This window comes from Lepidochelys olivacea, assembly GCF_965140295.1.
Source record: "Lepidochelys olivacea isolate rLepOli2 genome assembly, chromosome: 1".
In the NCBI taxonomy this organism is placed as follows: domain Eukaryota; kingdom Metazoa; phylum Chordata; order Testudines; family Cheloniidae; genus Lepidochelys; species Lepidochelys olivacea.
The window spans coordinates 269,557,648-269,583,562 of NC_140411.1; the positions used below are offsets into that span (position 1 = coordinate 269,557,648).

The 25,915-nt window shown below is 43.7% G+C and overlaps 1 protein-coding gene across 1 annotated transcript in view; it reads right to left on the reverse strand.

Annotated features, from left to right (window-relative positions):
* CFAP54 (cilia and flagella associated protein 54) overlaps positions 1 to 25,915 on the reverse strand; it is a 216,676-nt gene that overhangs the window by 147,738 nt on the left and 43,023 nt on the right. Inside the window, exons 17-23 of the mRNA XM_084646844.1 lie at positions 19,070 to 19,198; positions 16,368 to 16,515; positions 14,199 to 14,276; positions 13,964 to 14,085; positions 4,333 to 4,503; positions 1,211 to 1,303; positions 78 to 263 (exon numbers count right to left, since the gene is read on the reverse strand). Coding sequence (XP_084502970.1) covers positions 78 to 263; positions 1,211 to 1,303; positions 4,333 to 4,503; positions 13,964 to 14,085; positions 14,199 to 14,276; positions 16,368 to 16,515; positions 19,070 to 19,198 — 927 coding nt within the window. The remainder of the gene's footprint in view (positions 1 to 77; positions 264 to 1,210; positions 1,304 to 4,332; positions 4,504 to 13,963; positions 14,086 to 14,198; positions 14,277 to 16,367; positions 16,516 to 19,069; positions 19,199 to 25,915) is intronic.

Sequence of the window (25,915 nt, forward strand, 5' to 3'; positions counted from 1 at the left end):
ACCACCATTCTCAGGGACAGAAACAAATCTTGAACCAAATTAAAAACATGTATCTATTCATTAAAAATCCAATCTACCTGAGTCAGGTATGCTCGAGCAGTAGTAGCAGAAAGTGGTGGATAAGCAAGGATTGGTTTAGTTGTTTCCCCAATGGCATCACCAATAAGCTTTCCATCCGAGGAGTATGCTGCAACTGCAAATATGTACTTTTCATTGGGATCTAAGCCTTTTATTTCCAGAAGGCTTTTTCCATCAGCTGGTATCTGTTAACAAAAATATTTCTAATTATGTGCACTGCATATAACAAAAAAGTAAATAAAATACAGTAAACCTTTATTGTAAGACCTTCTGGGTTTTTTTAATCACTTTTCATATAATCAAAGTTACAACCCATCAAATTCACTGATCCAAAGAATGTACCTAGCCTATAAAATATGTGAAGTTTCCATGGCAGATGTCATGGAATGTTATGATCAGATTATGTTAGTATACTTGGAGAAATTTGTAAGGCAAATAGTCTACAAGCTTCCTTTCTTGAAAGCAGAAAGAAAAAAAGTATTAGGCCCTTTCTGAAGGGTGACTGAGGACACACAGAAGAGCTAAGTATATAGCCTAAAAGGGTTCAAGTTCTCTCTCCCAAAGAATATAGTGGCCTTCATGTTTGAATGTGACAGCTACTGAGGAGTGACACCTTCAAATCTCCAAGAGTGGGGTGAAAATAAATCTAAGGTAATGTCCTTTAAAAAAGGAAATATAGCTCCATCTCTGTTTTTACTTAATAAAAATATCAAAAGAACTACCTTTATTTATTTCTCAAATCTGTTTTAAATTTCTCCTTGTCTATTTCTATATTCTTGTAAGCAGCTAGTGATAGAAATTGTAAATAAATTTTATACTTTCATCTGTTTTATTCTTTATTTTGTAGAGACTTCCTTGAAGAAAACAGCTATAGTAAAAATGGACTCTAATGTAACCATCTCAGACACATTCTACGTATTATTCCAAAAGAGTTGAAGGTAGAGTGTCTTAAGATCTGCAGAACTTAAAACACTTCAAATAAAGATCAAAAATATACCAAAGATTTGGCCAACAAGCTGATTAGATACAGATGAGGAATGGAGGAGGTGATAGATACACACTCCAGTGAAAGCTGTATAGTGAGTCATTCAATGAGGGAGAATGACTTGCACAGGTTTTATCTTGGTCTTACCTTTTCTCCTGCATTTGGAAGATGATGATTATTTAACCTTACTTTTAAATTGCTTCCTGCTGCTATGCAGCCCAAAATACTGTACCAGGAAACCTTTTGAGAAAAAGACATCTACCATTATCTCTAATTTATTAAAATTTACTGTGAGAAGCAATATTGTCTAATGAAGAATTTATGACATTTTCTGAATACGAATAAGGGCTTTAAAGTGAATGTCATTATTATGAAAGTTGTTAGATTAATGGCACTAGAAAATGATTCCACAGTTTAGTAAGAAAGCAGGTACAAAAACACACAGTGACTAAGGCTATGTCAACTCTACAAGCAAGGGGTGTGATTCCTCTGCTCACACACACACATACTCACACTAGCTCAATGAGAATCAGACCCCCTAGCTCAAAGTATAGACATAGCCAAAAACGTACACTGCTGCTCTACTGTCTTTCCAATGAGGCTCATACATGACCCAAGGGGACCACCTCTACAGGTGAGAGAGTTGTTAGGTTTTCATGCCCACTCATTCGGTCCTTTTACTCTCAAATTGAACTGCCAATAAAGGTGCCATTTGTGATGGTGGTTTTAATGATGTGGACACCTGGGCCCTGACCCAGCAAAGTACTTAGACAAATGAGCACGTGAGACTGGACCTTACCCAGAGCCCACTGAAGTCTATATAAAAACTCACATTGACTTTAACAATGTTGAAATGGGCCCATTAACTTCAATACAACTATTTACATGCATAAAATTAAGCTTGGTTAAGTGCTCTACTGGATAAAGACATTGTCCACTAGGAAATGGATCACCTCAGTTTACATACAATAGGCCTATGAATAGACCACAAATAAGACTGAATTCAAATCCATAATCTAAAAATGAAATACTCCACCCCAGAGACCCTTAAAGCATGTAATTATGTTGGCATCACTCAGACTTATTTTGTTTCTCTACATTTCGAGACACTGTGTTATTTTGTAAAAACAAATAATAGAACTAAAGGAAGAACATAACTCCATATATCAGTACTAAATAATCAAAATCACAAATAACTTAGGGCAAGATTCTGATACCCTTACTCCTGTTGAATACTTCATGCCTGGTCACACTGAAATCAACAATTCCACTTGTAAAGCAAGAGGCTACTTCACATGAGTATCAGACTCTGTCTCTTACTATTACAGCTTTATTCAGTTGGTGACAGTTTTCTTTAAAGTTTCACACGAGAATGTACCCTTTTTGTTTTAGGTTATGTTGCACCTTTCTTTACAAAATCCAACAAATTGAGTGGTTACATTTTCACTGTAAATATGCACAATGTTGAACATACCAAACTAAAATTCTCAACAAATATCATTTTACCTGTTCTTATCATTTGCATTTTTGGCTTAACATTTAACTAATTGTCATTAAACAATCGGTTCATTTTCAAGCAAACAAATATATAGTGAAATATGGCAGGCTTTTTTTCATAAAATGAAACCATTTTTTAATTAATAAGGGAATAGATTTGGAGTTGTTTTGACTTTCAATGCAAGAAATGTATGTACCTTTATTTAAATGTAATTTAGGAGAGGATGCAATTTTAATTAACAAGGATTTTTTTTAAATCTCTTTCTGATTTCAATTTAACACACACATGTACCTTCAGGGGGGAAAAAGGGCTCCTGGAAAAAGTCTGTTCTTGAAAAAAGGATAAAAAAAATAAACATATTGCACCATCTAGTGGTGAATACCCTATAAGATCTGTTAAAAACTTACTATGCCATATATTAAAGTGGAATAAATACCCATACCTATTACAAAATGTTAAATATTGGATGCTTTAACTAGTTTTAAAACTTTTAAAAATTATTACTTAGGGCATAAATGGAAAGATATTGTCCCACAGTGAATTCAAAGTTGCAATTCAGTCAATTGGTCATAATAAATATACGAAGTCTGAAAACACTATTTCCAGAATTTTGTTTATAACTCGGAACAGCAATTGAGTCCTCACCATTTCTATACACAGCATGAACATGTTTGAAAAGATTTACTATTAAAATTCATCTCTTGAAAAAACTGCAGATAGTGGTTATTTGGAACATCAAATTGAAGTGTGCATAGTGCCTGCTTAGCAGAAGGATTAGTTTTTGACAGGTAGCATAAACGGATGATATATGGCAGTAACAGAAGAGAACAGACCACAGGAAAAGAAATGTTTCAGAGTAGCAGCCGTGTTAGTCTGTATTCACAAAAAGAAAAGGAGTACTAGTGGCACCTTAGAGACTAACCAATTTATTTGAGCATAAGCTTTCGTGAGCTACAGCTGCGATTACAGACATGAAAGTTGCGATATTACAACAAAAAAACTTCAAATCCAGACTCCAGCAAGAGACTGCTGAATTGGAATTCATTTGCAAATTGGATACAATTAACTTAGGCTTGAATAGAGACTGGGAGTGGCTAAGCCATTATGCAAGGTAACCTATTTCCCCTTCTTTTTTCCAACCCTCCCCCCCCCCCCCCGACATTCTTGTTAAACCCTGAATTTGTGCTGGAAATGGCCCAACTTGATTATCATACACATTGTAAGGAGAGTGATCACTTTAGATAAGCTATTACCAACAGGAGAGTGGGTTTGTGTGGGGGGGGGAGAGAAAACCTGGATTTGTGCTGGAAATGGCTCAACTTGATTATCATACACATTGTAAGGAGAGTAATCACTTTAGATAAGCTATTACCAGCAGGAGAGTGGGGTAGGGGGAGGTATTTTTTCATGCTTTGTGTGTATAAAAAGATCTTCTACACTTTCCACAGTATGCATCCGATGAAGTGAGCTGTAGCTCACGAAAGCTTATGCTCAAATAAATTGGTTAGTCTCTTAGGTGCCACAAGTACTTCTTTTCCTAAAAAGAAAAGGAGTAATGTTGCTGGTAAATGTCAAGTTCACAACAGTGAGTCACCAGTGATGAGAATTTAGTCACAGAGATGAGAATTTAGAATTTATTCAGTTAAAACAACATAATCTACCTAAGAATGACAAAGAGCACTGTGATAAATATGGTATTGCTGAAGCAACTTTCTTCACTGCCACTTATAGTTTCACATCTTTCTTATGGAGTCATTATGAAAAGCATTACCTGAACATCTGAGGTGAATGGGGCTGGTTTAAATGTCATGGAGCAATGTGATCTGGAAAGCAACAGAGGAGGAGGGGGGATTCTGTTTTTCTTGCTAGAGATAGCTTGTTTCAGATTGGAGCACAATGCATTTTGTTCAGCTTCCACCTTCTGAATTAAAGCTAATGCATCCTATGATGAAAAATAAGAATAGAATACAAAATGAAGGTGAAAAACCAAACAGAAGAGAAAAATCAAAACACATTTTATATTTGCAAAACATCTCCAAAATGAATATTACAGTATGATAAAGTTCTCCACAATGCTGAGGCCCACACATAGTGCCCCATCAATCAGTTATGGCCTGGGTTTAGGATTAGTGGGCTTTAAGTGGTGAATGGGGCATCGTGTAAGTCCTCTGTGCTAAACTGAATTTCACAATATACAAAAACAGGAATGCAGGGCTCTTTGATGGGTCACCCCAAGCTGAGGTGTTATAACGGTAGAGAAAGATGTGAGTAATTATTATTGGTGCTGATTAAAGATTAATGCTGGTAGGCAACTCTTGTTAGCTCCAATCAAGACATAAAAGGGATCAAAGGGATCTGAGAGAAGTGGAGAGCTAACTCGGAGAAACTTCTGGGAGGAAACTTTAGGAACAGCCATGCTTGGGAAGGAAGCTTAGGTTGCCCCCTGTCCCCCACTTTATCTCACTGAGTGAGATACAGATAGGACTGGCAGTGAAATAGCTCAGAAAAAATATGAGAGAGTGGAAGAGGACATGCATGAGAATGCAGGATTGGGCCCCTCCTCCTCTTCCATGGGCCCTCCGCTTCCCATTGGCCAGGCAGTGGGGAGGGAGGGTGGTTGAGAGCTGACTGCCCTGCTTTCCCTCTTTCCCCATTAATTTAAACCTCTTCTTGGATTTGGAGGGCCTTTTGTCCACTTTAGCTGCTTCACCCTTCCTCCCTCTAGATGTAATCTAGCACCTGTTTGGGGATTAGGAAGGATTTTTTTCCCATTGGACCAAAGTGGCAGATGTGCAGTGGGATTTTTCACCTTCCCTGCAGCAACATGGAGGCACAGTTAGGGTAAAAGGAGTAGGTCTTGGAAATTTAATAGTAGGATTTTTTTTGGAAAAAATGGTTACTCACCTTCTCGTAACTGTTGTTCTTCAAGATGTGTTCCTTGTATCTATTCCAGTTAGATGCGCAGTCGTCAGAAATGTCTTCCCCTAGCAGCACCCGTCGGGTTGGCTGTGGAGCCCGCTGGAGTGACGCCTCTATGGCACTCAATATATGACCCTGCGGACCCTGCGCCTCCTCAGTTCCTTCTTGCTGGCTACTCCGACAGAGGGAAGGTGGGTGGGTCTGGAATGGATATGAGCAACACATCTAGAAGAACAACAGTTACGAGAAGATAAGTAACCATTTTTTCTTCTTCGACTGCTTGCTCCTATCGATTCCAGTTAGGTGACTACGAAGTCCTACCTTGGAGGTGGGGTCGGAGTTATGGAATGACAAACTGGAGCACTTCTCGGCTGAAGGCTGCATCATCTCTAACATGCTGGGTTATAGCATAATGAGTGGCAAATGTGTGCATTGAGGGCCACGTCGCTGCCATGCAGATTTCTTGAATTGGCACCTGGGCCAGGAACGCTGCTCATGAGGCCTGCACCCTCGTGGAATGGGCTGTGAGAGCCAGGGTTGGAACATTGGCTAATTCGTAGCAGGTGCGGATGCAGGAGGTAATCCACGATGAGATACTCTGTGACAAGACCAGGAGAACTTTCTTATGGTCTACTACCGCCATGAATAGCTAGTTCGACTTTCAGAACAGCTTAGTATGCTCAATGTAAAAAGCAAGCGCCCATCGAACATCCAGAGAGTTGAGCCGTTGCTCTTGGCTGGTCACATGAGATTTAGGTTAAAACACAGGCAGAAAAATGTCGTGGCTGGAGTGAAACTGAGACACAACCTTTGGAAGGAAAGCCAGGTGAGGCCTGAGCTGCACCTTGTCCTTGAAGAAGACCATGTACGGACGGTCAGAAGTGAGGGCCTTGAGCTCCAAGAACCTCCTCGTCAAAGTAATGGCAACCAGAAAAGCAACCTTCCATGATAGATACAGGAGTAAGCAAGTTGCCAATGGTTCAAATGGAGCTCCCAACAGTTTGGAAAGAATCAGGTTGAGGTCCCATGCAGAGATGGGCTACCTAACCTGTGGGTACAGGCACTCCAAGCCCTTGAGGAAGTGGCTTACCATGGGGTTGGGGAAGATGGAGCGCCTGGCCACTCCCGGGTGGAACGCAGAGATAGCTGCCAGGTGCACCTTGATGGAAGAAACAGCCAGATCTTGCTGCTTGAGCTGCAGCAGGTACTCCAGGATGACAGGAATGGGGGCCTGCAATGGTGCAGTATGGCTCTGGGAGCACCAGATCGCAATCTGCCTCCATTTTACCAGATAGGTGGCCCTAGTGGAGGGCTTCCTGCTACCAAGCAGAACTTCCCTGACCAATTCCGAGCACATGAGCTCCATGGGGTTTAGCCATGAAGCTTACAGGCCATGAGGTGGAGAGACTGGAGGTCTGGGTGACGAAGGCGACCACAGTCCTGGGTAATCAGATCCGGGAGCAGTGGTAGCATGATCGGGGTGTCTACCGAGAGCTCCAGGAGCATGGCATACCAGTGTTGATGTGGCCACGCCGGAGCCACCAGGATGACTGCCGCCTTGTCCCTCCAGACTTTGAGCAGGACCTTGTGTACGAGAGGAAATGGTGGGAACACATACATGAGATGATTTCACCATGGGAGGAGGAAGGCATCCACAAGGGAGCCCTGGCTGTGGTTCCAGAAGGAGCAGAACCTTGGGCACTTCCTGTTGCTTCGCGCAGCAAAGAGATCAATATGGGGAGTATATCTAGAAGATGGTGAGGACGACATCCAGCTGGATGGACCACTTGTGGTTGCGGAACGATCTCCTGAGGTAGTACGCCAGCTCGTTCTGTGATCCTGGGAGATACTTTGCCTCCAAATGGATAGAGTGGGCTATGCAGAACTCCCACAGCTGGAGGGCTTCCCAACAGAGGGGAGAGGAACAGGTGCCACCCTGCTTGTTTATGTAAAACATTGCAGTTGTTTTGTCCTTCATGACTCCCACACATTGACCCCTCAAGTGGGCCTGGAAGGTCTGGCACACTAATCAAATTGCTCTCAGCTCCTTGATGTTGATGTGGAGCGAGAGCTCATCTTAAGACCAGAGGTCCTGTGTCTGAAGGTCTCCCAGGTGCACGTCCCACCCTAGCACCGATATGTCCATTACCAGGGACAGGGAGGGCTGAGGTCTGTGGAAGGGGACTTCCTTGCACACGTCTTGTTGGTTGAGCCACCAGCCCAGGGACTAGAGGACGTGACCCAGAAGAGTGACCACAGAGTCCAGACTGTCACATCCTGGGCAGTACGCTGACATGAGCCAAATCTGGAGAGGTCTGAGACGCATCCTGGCATGCTAAACCACGAATGTACAAGATGCCATGCGACCAAGTAGTCTCAGGCAGGCCCTTGCTGTAGTGGTAGGGTACTGTCTGATATCTTGTATGGCATCTGAGATCACTAGAAAATGGGTTTCCAGCAGGAATGCTCAGGCATGCCCTGAGTCCAGGACTGCCCTGAGAAACTCTATCCTTGGAGCTGGTATCAGGGTTGACTTGCTCTCATTGAGAAGAAGGTCCTTGTTGCCCGTGCCTCTCACGTTCATTCACCACCGACACTACCAAGGAGCAGGTCTGTGGGTGGGTGTACAAATACTTCTGCCCCTTAGGGGGGACAAAGTACCTCCTTCCTACACCCTTAGTTGTGGGGGCAATGGAGCCTGGGGTCTGCCACAAGGCCTTCGAGTTGACCTGGATGGTCTTGATAAGTGGCAGGACCACCCTGGATGGACCTTCTGGGGCCAGTATGTCCACAGTCCTCTTGTTCTGCCACCTCCTCAGCCTGTAGACCCATATTGCGCGCCACCCTGCGCAGCATGTCCTGGTGGGCATCACTGTCTATAGGCGGTAGCCCTGAAGTAGAAGTCCCTGGCACTGCCTCGTCTGGAGAGGATGACGGGGATGCAAGCGGGGGAACAGGGTCATCCTGGACCTCCTGATCCATTGGAGCCTCCTGCCCAGCCTCCTGTTCTGAGTCAATTATCCCTGGATCAGCTGTAGGAGCAGGGGCCAGCTCCAGGGGAGGCACTGAGGCCGGAGTCCCCTCAGTGCCCTTGGGGGCAGGGCAGCTGGCCAAGGTTGCTGGCAGCCCAGTCTCAGATACCACTGACCAGGAGCCCTTGGACAAGGTACCCTGGACCTAGTGATATGCCCAGGGGGTCCAAAAGGGCCACTGTGCCAGCCCCTGCCCTTGCGCCAGCCATGGAATTGTGCCCACGTTGGGGCGTCTGTGTGCCGACTGGTGCCAGCTCCAGTGCGAGTATCTGGACCCCACCTCCAAGTCCAAAGACGAGGACCGGGATCTTGACGGCCAGGGCGGTGCCAAGCAAAGCTGGGCTGGTGAGCGGTGCCACAAGGATGGGGAGCTGTGTTAAATGAAGGGCACGGGTAGCTCTCTTTTATGGACACCCAGCCAGCCATTATAAAATCCCTCTTAGTAGCTGTTCTCTAATTGATCTACCTGTAAAGGGTTAAAAAGTCTCACTGCTATGCATAGGTAAAAGGAAGTGAGTGGGCATCTAGCCAAAAGAGCCAACGGGAAGGCTAGAACCTTTAAAAATTGAAACAGGACTCCCTTTTTGTCTGTTGTTTTCGGGGAGAGGCAGACAGAGAGCAGTGATGCTGTGAGAAGCTTGGGCCAGGTATGAAAAATCCTCAGTATCATACCTAGAAACTACTCATTTGAAACCCCAGATATGTAAGTAGAGCAGGAAATGTTTAGGAAGACGCAATTAGGTTTATCCCTTTTATTTCTTTATGGCTTGCGGATTCCTCTGTGCTAACCCCAGGTGCTTTTGTTTTGCTTGTAATCTTTAAGCTGGACCTCAAGAAAGCTATTCTTGATGCTTAATCCTCGTAGTTATTTTGTTGAAAATCTAGCAAAAGCCTAAGTTCTCAGATGTATTTTCTTTCCTTTTTTTTATTAATAAAATTTACTTTTTTTAAGAACAGAATTGGAATTTTTGTGTCTTAAGAGGTTTGTGCACATGTTGTTTAATTAGCTGGTGGCAACAGCTGATTTCTTTTGTTTTTCTTTCTCAGCTCTTCCCCAGAGGGGGGATGAAAGAGCTTGAGGGTACCCCACAGGAAGGAATTCTCAAGTGTGCCTTCCTGGGGCATCAAATGGGTTTTGCACTTGGGTGGTGGCAGCATCTACCCATCCAAGGTAAGAGAAAAGCTGTAACCTTGGGAGTTTAATACAAGCCTGGAGTGGCAAGTATTAATTTTTAGAGTCCTTGTGGGCCCCCACCTTCTGCACTCTAAGTGCCAGAGTGAGGAATCAGCCTTGACAGGAGCAGTGCCGAGATCCATAGTGGCGCCACGAAGACAACAGACACCAAGACCTCAACCAGTGCTGTGATGATTGGTGCAGAGAACGGGACCTCCACTAAGTCAGGGACCTGTGCCGAGATGAGGATCAGTGCCAGGATGGTAAGCAGTGCCGCAAGCCAGACCAGTGCTGTGAGTCAGACTGGTGCCACAGGTCCAACCAGTGCCGCAAGTCCCAGTGTTGTCGTGAGATGGATCAGTGCCTGGACTCAAAGCGGTGCCTCCTTGTCAGTGTAGGAGAGCAGTGCCTTGGAGATGCAGGTGGATGCAATATCGCCAGCTTGCCTTGGGACGGTGCCGCCTTTGGTGGCGCTGGAGGCTGGTCGTGGAGGGCCAGAGACCACGGTGCCATTATGGCAATGAGGTCCCTCACAGCCTCAAAGGTGTTTGGGGTGGATGCAGAGCCCCACCTCTTCCACCACATGGCTTGGGGAGTCCAATGGCACCGGACTCAATGGGCAGATTTGTGGGGCCGAAGTTGACGGTGCCAGCTCCAAAGCTTTCAGTGCCGGGTACTCCTCCCTGGGTCGCGTCCCACTGGCCAACTCCTGTAGTGCCGGGGAATGGGACCAGTGGCCAGAGCCCTTCTGTGGTGCTACTTCTGCCACGGATGCTGGAGCACACCGCACCGATGAACTCGGTGCCAGGTCTTGCTGCGCCAAGGCAGATTGCAGTCTCAGAGCCACCTCAATAACTACAACTAACACTAAAACTACAGCAAACTGAAAGGCTAGGAGAATAAGAGGAGAATTTGCTAAGCAAGCCACCGCAGTTCCAACAACCATCACTGCTGGTAAGAAGAAACTGAGCAGGCGCCGGGCCAGCAGGGCATATATTGAGCACCACAGAGGCACCACTCCAGGGGGCTCCAAAGCTGACCTGATGGGTGCTGCTAGGGGAAAAACTTTCCAACGACTTTGCACATGGCGCACGCACACTTAACTGAAACTGATATGAGCAAGCGCTTGAAGAAGAACATTTAGTTTGTTGCAACATGCAGCCAGTGTTCAGTGCAGAAGAATACTAAAGCTAGTTCCCAGAATAAAAGAAACACAGATTTTGCTGGTGAAACTTGTCCTCTGGGAGGAGGAATAGCCTGAATTCTTCACAGACTGAGGTCCCCTTGTGGTACCCTCTATCCCCATAGGAGGGAGGGCAAGAGGTTTCAGAAGTGAGATGAGTCCAAGGGTAGGCTAAGGAGGGTCTTACCCAAAATATTGGTTAAAATCGAGGGAATTTTATAACCCAGCGGCTCTCAAACTGTGAGTCAGGACCCCAAAATGAGTCACGACTCTGTTTTAATGGAATCGCCAGAGCTGGCTTAGACTTGCTGGGGTTCAGGGCCGAAGCCCGAGCCCCACTGCCCGGGGCCAGCGTATATCTGCCGTGGCCTATCACACTATCTGGGAAGACCATTCACACCCAACCTCCGGTGGGGGAGGGAGGTGAGAAAGAGAGAAGAATCAGTCTTCCTTCCATCACCCCCACTCTCAGCACATGGCCCCATATAACAGGGTGGCTTGTCCCACGAGCCAGAGAGCCTGAGGCTAAAACAACCCTAATCGCAGGATAAGCCCAACCTGCAAGCGATCTGGTGTTTCCCCTATAAAAAGCAGCTGAAAGCTACAGTGAAGAGGCGAAGTTCAGGTAGTTTGTAAGGAGTGAGAAAGACTCCTGCAGGGAAGACCCTAATACCAGAAAAGTGGAGTAGTAAGAACCAGGAGGCTGAACTCCCACCAAATAAAGTCTGGGAGTGACTGTGACAGGACCAAGCTCTGGGAAGGAGGGCTGGGAATCCCTACTTAAGAGGAAAGAGACTTTGAATGGGGTTGGAGCTTGGATGGCCAATGTGTACCTAGAGGACTAAATACATTGGATCCCCTAGAAAGGTAGTAATTCAATTACCTTTGGACTGAGTGCAGGGAAACAGTGACCTCTGACCAAAAGTGGGTGCTCAGGAAATAGCCAGCCCTGTTACACCCCAGGAGCCAGCCCACTTCCCCACCCACCCACATGCACCAGCTTTCTCCTTATGCTAGCTAGGAGGTTGCACGGGCAACCTTAATTCTTGCATTCCTAACTCTTGAGGACCCAACTTGCAAATCTAAATAACATTATTTTTATTTACCTTTTTGGTGTGTGATATATACACAGGAAGAGAAAAGAATATATAATAGTGTGGTATCAAACAAAGTCTTTACCAGCATTTGTTTGGGATGGCCACGTTACTCAAAAGTGGTGGAACTATAGGTGCTCACGGCCAAGTTGCTGGTAAATCTTCACAACACCGCACCCCATTCTGTATTCTGCCATATACCACATATTTTACAGAAAAAATAGTTTAAAATATTTCTAGAGTGTTTTAAAAATCTTATTAGGACCAGTTTTTTCATTCTTTTATCTGTAAAGCCAGGTGTTTTTGTTACCATGGTCCAACTGTCTGGGACTGAAAGGATGAGAAAAATAACTAACATTTTAGAAACGTCTAAAAATGACAGAAAACATTTTCTAATATAGTTGCAAGTTTTAGAGTCCAATATCTTCCTGTTCCAGGGCTAGAAACAAGTACTGTATTTCACTGACAAAGAGAGGATTCTAATGGAAAGGCCCTTGCAGTCAATGGAAAGATTCCCAATGACTTCAATGGGCTCTGGATCAGCCATGCAATGCACTCACCCCCATGAGTTGCACAATACCAAATCTTACACCTGTCATTGATCTGGGAGTGAACATGTCTCATCTTGAATCTCATCCAATGTAGTTTGAGGAGAAAATCCTACATGTGGGACATGAAGGATTTGGGGAGATCTGCAGAGCTGGCTCAGAGTTGCAGGATCTGTGCCTGGATGGCTTGGCCTCCAACCAATCCATATATTTCGGGATGAAACAAATGCCCATTCCACAAGAGTCAAAAACACTTCTTTCCCTCTCCTTCTGTTCCTCCCTCCCTGCCACCTCATGGAATGCTTCAGGGTTTTCATGTTGACTTCAAGTTCCTCAGATCCCTTCCTTTCGGGTGTTTTTGCAAGAAGAAATAATCCAGTCCTGTGTTACATGGAATGTGAAAAACTGATATTTTAAAAAGTAAAGGAGGACTTGTTGCACCTTAGAGACTAACCAATTTATTTGAGCATAAGCTTTTGTGAGCCACAGCTTACTTCATCAGATGCCTTCAGTGGAAAATACAGTGGGGAGATTTATATACACAGAGAACATGAAACAATGGGTGTTACCGTACACACTGTAATGAGAGTGATCAGGTAAGGTGAGCTATTACCAGCAGGAGAGTGTGTGTGGGGGGACCTTTTTGTAGTGATAATCAAGGTGGGCCATTTCCAGCAGTTGACAAGAACGTCTGAGGAACAGTGGAGGGGGCGGGAAGGGGGGAGAAAAAACATGGGGAAATAGTTTTACTTTGTATAATGACCCATCCACTCCCAGTCTTTATTCAAGCCTAAGTTAATTGTATCCAGTTTGCAAATTAATTCCAATTCAGCTGTCTCTCGTTGGAGTCTGTTTTTGAGGTTTTTTTGTTGAAGAATTGCCACTTTTAGGTCTGTAATCGAGTGACCAAAGACATTGAAGTGTTCTCCGACTGGTTTTTGAATGTTATAATTCTTGACGTCTGATTTGTGTCCATTTATTCTTTTACGTAGAGACTGTTCACTTTGGCCAATGTACATGGCACACGATGGCATATATCACATTGGTATATGTGCAGGTGAACGAGCCTCTGATAGTGTGGCTGATGTCATTAGGCCCTTTGATGGTGTCCCCTGAATAGCTATGTGGACACAGTTGGCAATGGCCTTTGTTGCAAGGATAGGTTCCTGGGTTAGTGATTCTGGTGTGTGGTTGCTGGTGAGTATTTGCTTCAGGTTGGGGGGGTGTCTGTAAGCAAGGACTGGCCTGTCTCCCAAGATCTGTGAGAGTGATGGGTTGTCCTTCAGGATAGGCTGTAGATCCTTGATGATGCTCAAATAAATCTGTTAGTCTCTAAGGTGCCACAAGTCCTCCTTTTCTTTTTGTGGATACAGACTAACATGGCTGCTACTCTGAAACCTGATATTTTAAAGGGTACTTCAGAAATTTCACAATAAAGATAATTTATATTACCTCGAGGAGGTGCTTTTGGGAAGAACTGCTTGATCCTTTAGGGAACATCAATGCAGCCTTCTGCATCAGGAAGATAGCTTTGGATAACTTATTCTTTTTGATTTTATTCATTATATCTGATTCTGTAAAACAAATATATTGTTAAACAAGTGATATAATAAGGATTCTTAATTTTTTACACATTTTATAGCAATACTACACTAAACTTTTTAATCAATACATCAATATGCATTACCTGTGAAGAGACAAAGGCAATTTACATCTTTCCCAGGAGACTTAGTAGACTTGAGATTTTTGCCATCCATTTGAACACCTATATGGATAGAAAACACTTCATCATCTTGCTCATTATGATGGTCCTGTTGAAGAGTACTGTCAGAGGGTTTATAGGTAGTTCTGTATCTGAATTCTTACTCTGACAATATATGCTCCTCTCTGTTCTTTTGTTTGGATCATCGGCATTTCTTAGAGTGAGCTGACAAGCAAAAATATTCCATCCCCTTATCCCGACGATCCTAAGGAGCACTGCTAGCTCATGGGGAAAGAGGAATCTTGTGTTATCTAGTGCAGTGGTTCCCAAACTTGTTCCGCCACTTGTACAGGGAAAGCCCCTGCAGGGCCAGTCCGGTTTGTTTACTTGCCGCGTCCACAGATTCGGCCAATCGCAGCTCCCACTGGCCATGGTTCACTGCTCCAGGCCAATGTGAGCTGCTGGAAGCGGCGGCCAGTATGTCCCTCGGCCCACACCACTTCCAGCAGCTCCCGCTGGCCTGGAGCAGAAAACCGCGGCCACTGGGAGCCACAATTGGCCGAACCTGCCAACGTGGCAGGTAAACAAACGAGCCTAGCACAAGCAGCGGAACAAGTTTGGGAACCACTGATCTAGTGTGACAAAGTCAGTCCTGAAAGATATAAGGGCATGGTCAGGGCCGTCCTTCGGATTATGGGGCCCTTCGCAGTATTATTAAACTGGTGCCCCAGCCAGCACTGCTGACCCCAGTGTGTCGAGGGGGCACAGCCATTACTTCTGTCCGCGGACCGCCAGAACCTCCCCATTGCTGACGTACACCAAGCTTCATGTGTGACAGTGGCTCAAGGCAGGCTTTGCGCTGACACATGGGGGTTGCATCTTGCCACAGCCCACAGCCCTCCTGCAGCCCCTAGCCACTCCTGGCTCACCACAAGCATTTTGACAGGAAGTACCAAGAAGTAATAACAACAACAACAATACGTGTGTGTGTGTGTGTGTGTGTATGAGAGCCAGTGTGTGTGAGAAAGTCAGAGGGAGAGCCAGTGTGTGTGTGTGTGTGTGTGTGTGTGTGTGTGTGTGTGTGAGAGAGAGAGAGAGAGAGAGAGTGTCAGTGTGTGTGTTGGGGAGTGTGAGACTGTATGCGTGTGTGACAATCTGTATTGGGGGACTGTGACTTGTGAGAGCCTGTGTGTGTGTGTGTGTGTGTGTGTGTGTGTGTGTGTTTTAGGGAAGTGTGAGAGACTCAGACTAATTAAAGATACCTGAGGGCAATTAAGGGCTGCTAGTGACCTTTAAAAACCCTTCTTCTGGTGAAAGATCAGCGCCAGTGTAGTACAATAACAGCCTGAAGAGGGGAAAGGGGAAAATATTTCTGTTTGTGTTGGGAGTTAGGGTTTTTTCTCGTTTTGCTTAAGAGAACTTCTTTGGCCTAGCCTGCGGCCAACCATGTAAATAAGGAAAAATAAACCACAGTGAAGAGAAAACCCCTCCAGAGTCAGACTGATTTACTCCAGGCCCCTACACTGTCCAAGGGAGAAAGAGGCTGACAAGGTGAAAGAAGTACCCTACCACACTAGGATTTCATGGGAAATCCTGAAGTACAAGATTTATAATGGCTTTTAAATATTCAAAAATGGACCAAGCAGAGTGATTCTTTGGGGCCTTCCATACCAGACTGGGAGAGCAGGTTTCTTGCTAACATCGAGTAGATAAGGGTAAATTGGTAGCACAGAAATTGAGACTACAAATATTATAAAATAAACTATTCAAATCTACTTTTCTAGAGAGAGTATATAGTACAGATGATCCATCTACAGAGCTTCCTCCTTCCTTTATTTTAATGACATTACAGCAATTTGCAATACAATTGAAATCATGTAACTCACTGTCTAGGAGCCAAATACTGGAGTCCATATTAAGATTTAATTCCCACTGATGTAACCGAGCACAGATTAAAGATTGCAGGATATTGTTTGATAAACAGATGTTAATCTCAACATGTTATTTCTGATTGTGTGTGAAATATAAACTGCCCCAAATTTGCTGCATTTTACAAGCATTGATAAACTTTTATGACTTAAATAACATTACAAAAATATACTAGCACACACATTAATCCAACTGTGAAAGTTATTTAGCTTTATTAAACATTACCTTGTTTCATGTTAAGAAGTTTCACAGCGACTCTGTGTTGAGCCTGAATAAGCTCCAAGTGTAAATCCATCACAAAATTGTTTTTTGGGACTGGCTTATCATTACCATATGCTGAAGAAGCATTCAGATTTTGGCCTTTTGAATTCTTCTGATAAAAAGAAATTAATTAAGCAAATACTGATTTAAAGTAAGCCATTTTAATATATTTATTTTGAGATTACTAATAAGAAAATTACTAATTTAGTATGTTGAGGAAGTTTCAGCAATTTGCCATAACTATATAGATAACAAATATTCAGAAATTCATTCTCTTTAAAATAGTCAAAAGCAAACTCAATAATAAAGTATAATACACAGACACAGATAAGAAACATAACACAGATTTCTGAATCTTACAATCAGAAGTCACAAAACTACACTCAAATGAACTATCTACATCAAAAATGAAATAGTTCTATCCATGGTCAACTACTCTACAATAGGTTATGGAAATAATAGATGCTGTTCACATCAGGGAAATGATCGTTTTCAACACGCCTTTTACGTAGGATGAGTGGAGACAATGTGTTTTACAATATGTATGAGCCAAATACGCTGGGAGGAAAAATTTAATCAGAAAAACGTGAATGATCATTTGGAATCATTTAAGAACTTACTAGATGCCCAGAAATATATACATATATTTATAGCTGCCTTCACTTCTACTCTAAACCAGGTCAGTTTAACCAGCATTGAATTCTTCCTGAATTGTGGCATTATATATATATATATATATATATATATATATATATATATATATATATATATATATAATGGCATGTATATATAAAAATGGAGGAAGGGAGAAGTTGATAGTAATGAATACAAATCAGAAGCTAAGAACTGTGGAAAATTGTTAAGGGAAGCAAAGAGACATAAGGAGAAATTTGTGGCCAGCAGAGTTAAGGACAACAGGAATTTTTAAAAATATATTAGGAATTAAAAGAATCCTAACAATTGTATTGATCCATTACTAGATGGAAACGGTACAATTATCAACAATAATGCAGAAAAGGCGGAGTGTTCAATACATATTTCTGTTCTGAATTTGGGGAAAACAGATTATATAGTTTCTACATATGGTGATGATAACACTCTTTCTATTCCACTAGTATCTTTGGAGGATGTTAAACAGAAGCTTCTAAAGTCAGACATTTTTAAATCAGCAGGTCCAAATAACTTGTATCCAAGAGACTTAAAAGAGCTGGCTGAGGAGCTCATTGGACCATTAACGCTGATTTTCAATAAGTCTTGGAGTACTGGGAAGGTTCCAGAAGAATGGAAGTAAACTAATGTTGTGCCAATTTTTAGAAAGGGTAAATGGGATGCCCTGGGTAATTATAGGTCTGTCCGCCTGACACACTACATCTTGAATATTGTGTCCAGTTCTGGTGTCCACAGTTCAAAAAGGATGTTGATAAATTGGAGAGGGTTCAGAGAAGAGCCACGAGAATGATTAAAGGATTAGAAAATGTGTCTTACAGTGATGGGCCCAAGGAGCAAAATCTATTTAGCTTAACAAAGAGAAGGTTAAGGGGTGACCTGATTATAGTCTATAAGTATCTACAGGGGAACAAATATTTAATAATGGGCTCTTCAATCTAGCAGAAAAAGGTATAACATGATCCAATGGCTGGAAGTTAAAGACACATTAAGACTGGAATTAAGGTGTAAATTTTTAAGTGAGGGTAATTAACCACTGGAACATTTACAAAGGGTCATGATAGATTCTCCAGCACTGACAAATTTTAAATCAAGATGCGATGTTCTTCTAAAAGATCTGCTCTAGGAATTATTTTGGGGAAGTTCTACGGTCTGTCTTATACAGGAGATCAGATCCTCTAAAGCAATGGTTCTCAGAGCCGGTCCGCCACTTCTTCAGGGAAAGTCCCTGGCGCGCCAGACCGGTATGTTTACCTGCCGCGTCCGCAGGTTCAGCCGATCATGGCTCCCACAGGCCACGGTTCGCCGCTCCAGGCCAATGGGGGCTGCAGCAAGCAGCATGGGCCAAGGAAGGATCCCAATTGGCCAGTGGGAGCCGCGATCAGCCGAACCTGCAGACGCGGCAGGTAAACAAACTGGTCCAGCGAGCCAGGGGCTTTCCCTGAACAAGCGGCGGACCAGCTTTGAGAACCACTGCTCTAAAGCACTTGCAACACCTCCCAGCTTGGTATCGTCGGCAAAATTTATAAGTGTACTCTGTATGCCATTATCTAAATAATTGATGAAGTTATTGAACAGAACCAGACCCAGAACTGATCCCCGTGGGACCCCACTCATTATGCCCTTCCAGCATGACTGTGAACCACTGATAACTACTCTCTGGGAACGGTTTTCCAACCAGTTTTGCACCTACCTTATAGTAGCTCCATCTAGGTTGCATTTCCCTAGTTTGTTTATGAGAAGGTCATGCGAGACAGTATCAAAAGCTTTACTAAAGTCAAGATATACCATGTCTACCACTTTCCCCCATCCACAAGGCTTGTTACCCTGTCAAAGAAAGCTATCAGGTTGCTTTGACACTATTTGTTTTTGACAAATCCATGCTGACTGTTACTTATCACCTTATTGTCTTCTAGATGTTTGCAAATTGATTGCTTAATTATTTGCTCCATTGTCTTTCCGGGTTCAAAAGTTAAGCTGACTGGTCTGTAATACTTTACCTTTGTACAATAGGTGTCAAGTACTGATTTTCCATCTGGTAAAATGGTCATTAAGCGAGACATGTTCATTCCATTAATTGCTTTTTCAAGATTTTCATAAGCAAAATGTAACTGTTCTGCAGGGCTTTTCTGAAATAAATTCACATACAAATAAACTGAGAGTAGCGCTAACAGCTACATTATATACTATGGAAAACAAAGTGCAATCATTTTTTGTTGTTGCTATTAAGGTCCAATCATATTCTCTTTAGACAGACAATATTCCCATTGGCTTCACATGCTAATTTTGAAATTTTAAAGTTCAGCCATTTATCAGTTAGTGGTAAATATATATATTCTCATTCACATATAACTAAAAACACACATGGACAGATTCTCCTCAAACTTTCTAAAACAACATTCAAATCCGCAAAGGCAAATTTCTCAGAATATGTTTACAATGGAGGTAAAATCTCAGCCATAAATTTAGTATTCCCTAGCAGCAGTTTTACAATATTCTATTAAAAAACTGTAAAAAAAAATATTAAGGTTTCAGAAGCAAGCATTCTAAAGTTAGGATATTCCAGTGTGAAGGATGCTCCCTGTGCATGTGCACTAAGATATAGGGCCAGATTTAGAAATATATTTAGGCATTTATTGGGCTTTTCAAAAGCACCTATGTGCCTAAAGTAATTGATTTCAATGAGTGTTAGGTACCTAGGTGCTTTTCAAAATGCCTACTACATGCCTAAATACCTTTTAAAATCTGGTCCATGGCCCTTAAATTACCTAAAGACATATTATATCTCAAATAATACAATATAATACCATATAGCTTTTTGTCCTATAGGGCTTAGTGATGGAACTTGAATGGTCTCTTGATATAGAGTTTTTTAAGGTGAAATTTCCTAGATTTCTTTAAAAGAAAAAAATGCCATGATCTGGAAGTATTTGCCTGTACAGCACTGCAATGCCCTAAAAGGTAAGGGCTTCAGTGAAGTTATGTTCATTCACACACAACTTGCAAGACTATAGTCGCCTTTGAGGGTCTCACTGAATGAAGCAAGAGCTCCATACAGGACATCTTTTATACAAATTAAATATATTAAATTTGGTAGATCCCAAAAGAATCAAATTACTAATCCTCTCCAAAATCTTAAAGCTGGTCCCATGCACTGCGATCACACCTGTGGGTGTCAGTTCTCCCTTCCCCTTCCTTTCTTCCCCCGTTCTGCCTCCCTGCTACTATGCATAGACTTGGATTAGCTGGGGGCAGTGCCACTTCAAAACAAGAATACAGAATTAACTACACACCACCTGTGTGAGTTTGAGCCAATGAGCGGATGTGGGGCAGGACAGGGAACAGGTACGGGAAAGTTCGAGGAGAGAACAAAAGAAAAGGCAGAGGAGAAGCAGTGGCACTGAGCTGGGGCAGAGACTGAGACAGGATGCAGAACTGGAATCAAGAGCTGCTTGGAGGAGAACGAGCTGCTTGCAAAACGCAACTCTTACAGATGCACAACCTGGAGCTAACAGGACGGCTGCAATCATGTCGCAAGACCCACCACTTTGAGCTCACAATGCAGGTGCCAGTATCAGGAGCTAACTCTGCCCCCCTAGAAGGGAAGGCTGGTGTTTGTGCAGAGACACATGACTGGAACCCAGGACTCCTACCCAAATCCGGGGAACCCCTACCTTACAAGTGGCTCATGAATAGGATTTGGGAAGTTTAAGAAGGGACAATGTTGGGAAGCCGGCTACATCATGAGGAGGTGCTCCCAACGTTGGGTGCTCTAAACAGGGGACCCTCAGGGTGCGGGATCAAACTCTGCAGGGACAATCACTAGGCCCAACACCCAACTGGGAACAATCCAGATTCATCAGCAAGTGTCTGATCGTTCCCATCAACTTCAATGGTGTGTGGATGGATGCCCTGCTGGACACGAGTTCTCAGGGGAGTTCTATGGCACTGGCAGTCATAGGACTTATCTACCCCTCCCAACAACTGGGTTTGGTTAGTTGCTGAGAATGGACTCAACATTCCTTATGTGGGGTACATGCTTGCTGATGTACAAGGCTAGGCTCCGAGACACTTTGCCAACTGGGGATCACTGTAAGTGAAACTGATAACCACACCCTGCGTCCTGTTGTTCTACACATGAACCTGCTCCAGCACTGCTATAATGAACTTCTAAAGGTACTGCAGGGTCATTAATCCTGGATACCCCACAGGGAAAAAAGTGTGGTAGAACACCAATAGAGAAATACAGAAGTAGCAGTGCTTCCCCAACATGCATGGAAAGGCTAAGATCTGGGACACTCGCCCTCTGAGAATAGGGCCAGATACCAAGACCGTTCTCCTGTGTAAGACAAAGACTGACATAGAGGCAAAGATTATACCACCCCAGTGGAGCCCTACCCCGGCACCAGTGCAAACCTGATCATGGTGGCTTGTAGCTTGGCCACTGTCAAGAAAGGGGTGCTGTCAGGAGTGTCCTGAACCAAGCCCATCAGCCTATAAGATTGTACCACAGTCAGGTCATTGCACAGGTCCTCTGCCTTGACTGGGCAGATGTAGCAATTCCCAAAGCGAGACCAGAGGCTGGGAGTGCACCTATTGCCTTGTAGAGTAGCATTAGCGAAGGTTCAGGAGGCCTGGCTCCAGGAGATAGATATGGGCGATGTGGAGATTACCACAGAACAGAGAAAGCATCTGACTTGGAAACATTCTGCCACCTTCTCCAAGAACTTGGTCAACTTTGAGTGTGTGACTCTGTGATGGGCTGTCCACCCTACACAAAGCCTGAAGGGGTTTAGGTGGCTAGATGGGCCAATTAACTCCATAGACTGCACCTGGAAGAGGAGCCAGGGAGCAAGGACTAATTAGAGATAAAATTCAGCTGGATAGAAACACGAGGGGCCTGTATAAAGCCCAGTAGCTGGGACTAAAAGGGAGCTGCAGAGAGAAGGAGGCTGCAGTCATACTCAGGGTGAGAGAAGGAAAGGTAGGAGGTAGTCCAGGTATACAGCAGTAAGGTTCAAGGCCATGCAGATCTTGACTGCTTGTTGTAGGGTCTCTGGGCTAGAACCCAGTGTAGAGGGTGGGCCTGGGTTCCCCTACCAGCCACTGGGCAGTGGTGCCATTAAGGGGCAGTGAGAGGAAAGACTGCCTGGAACAGTGGGTCCCAAGAAACTTTGATACCCTGAAAGTGGAGGACTACATTGACCTGGCTGGAGGGCCAAGCCAAGAAGCAGAAGTAGTCAAGTATGAAGACAGTGAGACTGAGAGTGAGACAGAGTGAGCAACTTCAGGAGGGATGTTGGCCTGGCAGAGCTAATGCCCAAACATGACCAGAAGGAGGTGCTCCACAGTGAGTAGAGCACCCTGTGACAGACTCCTATCCAGCATCCGATTGCCACCAACCACTCCCTGATCTGAGAGAGGTTCCAGATGGTCCCACGTGCCTTATATCAACCATTAAAAGAGATGCTCAATGAAATGAAGGAAGCAAGTATTATCAGAGCAAGCTACAGTCTATGGGCCGCCCCCATTGTCCTGGTAAAGAAAAAAAAAATAGGGAAACTCCACTTCTGTGTGGACTATTGGAAACTCAATGAAGTTATATATAAAGACCACTCCCCTACACAGAGGAAGCATTGACTGCCCTTAAATACGCCTCCCTATTTTCCACCAAAGAGCTAGCTTGTGGGTATTGACAGGTACCAATGACATCAAAGGACCAGGAAAAAATGGCCTTCGTTACCCCGATAGGACTCTATGAATTCATGCACAGGCCATTTAGCCTCTGCAACACTTCAGGAACATTCCAGCAGCTGGTAGAGCATTGCCCAGGTAGTGAGGAAAAAAGGGTTATTTACCTGCTGTTGTGAACATATGTATTCCGCTGCTGATGGTGTTTGTGTACCTAGGGCACTCAAGTCAGAGACTTTTGCCAGCAGTAACACTAAGTGACACATGCACCCCATCTCTCCTCATGCTCTAAGGCAAGGGCAGAAAAGGGGTGTGGCTGCCACCTCCCTCTCTTTTCCTTTACACCAGTGTATGTCATGTCCAAGGTAGCGGGAAAGATGAAAGGACTGTGGAATGTACAGATGCACTACACACCTCGAAGAACAACAGTTACTGTATGAATAAGTAATTATTTTTTCTCCTTTAAGTCATTGTGCACCTATACATTCCACTACTGGTGACTCCATCAGCCCCTTTGAGGTAGAGGGCCTTCAGATCATCTGAACAGAGATTGTAAAGCCAATATGCCAAAATTGGCATCGTTACAAGAGGTTTGAGTGATGGTATCATGAGCTAAAAAAGTATGTACAGATGACCATGTTGCTCCCTTACAGATATCAGCTATGGGAACATTGCTCAGAAAGGCTGATGAAGTTGACTGAGCCCTGGTGGAGTGAACCATTATGCTCAGTGGAGGAGAAACTTGAGCAAGATTGTAGCAGAGCTTAATGCAATCAGAAATCCAATGTGAGATTTACTGAGTTGACACTACATAGAGCCTGGGAGAAGTGCTGAAGGATATAGTGCAGTCAGGTAAAATACCAAATCTCCATGAACATCCAAGGTATGAAGTGTTTCTTTAACTTCAGAAGAATTGGGTTTCAGAGAAAAAAAAAACACTGGCAAATTAACAGTTTGAGTCATTTGGAAATCTGGCACTATTTTAGGCATAAACTTAAGGGGTAGCCTAAGGGAAATCTTGTCTTTGTCAAAAACTATAAAAGGAGGATCACCTAAGAGAGCATGAAGTTCTGAAACCCCCATAGAAGAATTGATTACCACCTGAAAAGCTGTTTTCATAAACAACAATAGTGAGGTTGTAGTGATAGGCTTGAAAGGGGGGTGGTTCCTATGAGTTTGGTGAGGATTACACTGAGATTTCATACAGGTACAGGATCAGACACAGAATGGTAATCATTGAGTTGACCTTTCAAGAATTGGGAAATGAGAGGGTGAGAGCAAATGGAAAACCCATCTACTGGCAGATGTAACACAAAAATGGAAGCCAAGTGACCTCTCACAAAACAAACTGAAAGGCCTGGTGCTTTCAGGTGCCAACATACAGTCTAGCACATACATAACTTCCATGTGATAAGGCAATAAATGTTGAGATCATGTCCAAATTGAAAATCTCTTCCACTTTGCTGCATACAGGGCTCTAGTGTATTCTTTTCTGCTTCTTATCAAGATGGTCTGAACCACTTGGGAGCACAATTGCTCCTGAGAATTCAACCAGAGATCATCCATGCATAAAATGGAGAGATTGGAGGTTAGAATGTAGAGACTTGCCTTGGTTCTGGGACAGAAGATCCTCAACTAGTGATAAAATTATTGGCAACTGGACAGAAAGCTGATATAGGGCCAGGAACCAATATTGTCTTAGCCACACCCATCCAATAAGAATCAATGTTCTTCTGTTTCTTTTCAGCTTCCTGAGTACCCTCACAATGAGAGGAACTGGAGGGAATGCATGTAGGAGATGACTGGATCATGGAAGAAGAAAGGCATCCATGATGGAACTCAGACTGTGGCCTGCCTTGAGCAAAATCTCATGCACTTGTTGTTCAGGTTGGTCACAAACCAGTCTATTGCTGGATTCTCTGAGTGGTGGGAGTTCTGAAGGAGAATGTCCTTCCTGATTGACCACTCATGTTGATGTACACAAACCCTGCTGAGGGAATCTGCAAGTGTGTTTCTCACTCCTGGAAGGTGAAAAGCCTTCAGGGAAACATGATGAATGAACAAATTCCACATGAGGGTTGCCTCCTGGCAGAGTTGACATGATCTTGCACCTCTCTGCTTGTTAAGATAAAACATGGTGGAGGTGTTGACTGTAGGAATTTGTATCACATAGTCCTCGATGGTAGACATAAACAACTTGCTAGCCTGAAGAACAGCTCAGACCTCTAGCACATTCATATGGAGTGACACTTCCTGGCTCGATCAAAGAGTTTGTTTCTGGAGTTGACCAAAATGGGCTCCCCAAACTTTGATATATGCATCTGTTATCAGAGTTATATTCAGTTTTGGGGACAAAAACAGAACTCTTTAGCACAGATAATGAGGATCCAGCCACAAAATCAAGAGACTGAAGCATTCGTGCAGAAACACAAATCCACAAGTCCAAAGAGTGGTTGGACATAGCTAATAGATCCAGACCTATAGACAGTGGAGTTGAAGTTTGTCATGCAGAGTTATGTGTGGGCATGCAGAGTTATGTATGGGGCTATGTAACCCAAGAGCTGAAAGCTGACATGCACTGTTGTCTTAAGGCTGGACTTGAGGCTTCCAGAAAGGAAAGCTATAGATTGATACCTTCCCTTTAGAAGGTAAGTTATGGCAGTCATAGAATCATAGAATATCAGGGTTGGAAGGGACCTCAGGAGGTCATCTAGTCCAACCCCCTGCTCAAAGCAGGACCAATCCCCAATTTTTGCCTCAGATCCCTAAATGGACCCCTCAAGGATTGTACTCACAACTCTGGGTTTAGCAGGCCAATGCTCAAACCATTGAGCTATCCCTCCCCCCAAGTCCTGGCAATGAGGTCTGCTCCGATTAAGATTATGCACTGTGTTGGATGTAATTGCGATTTGCCCAAATTTAGTTTCAGGCTCAGATGGGAGAACAGTTATCTTATGACTAGGATGCTGTTTTGCACCTAGTCACTTGATGCTCCACAAACTAGCCAATCACCCAAGTAAGGAAATATTTGAATGGCCAAGCAGCAGTGGTGGGCTATCATTATTGCCATGCAATTGGTGAAGACTCTTGGGGCTGACGACAGTCTGAAGGGAAGCATTGTGTATCGGTAACAGTTGGTGCTGTTATGAATTGAA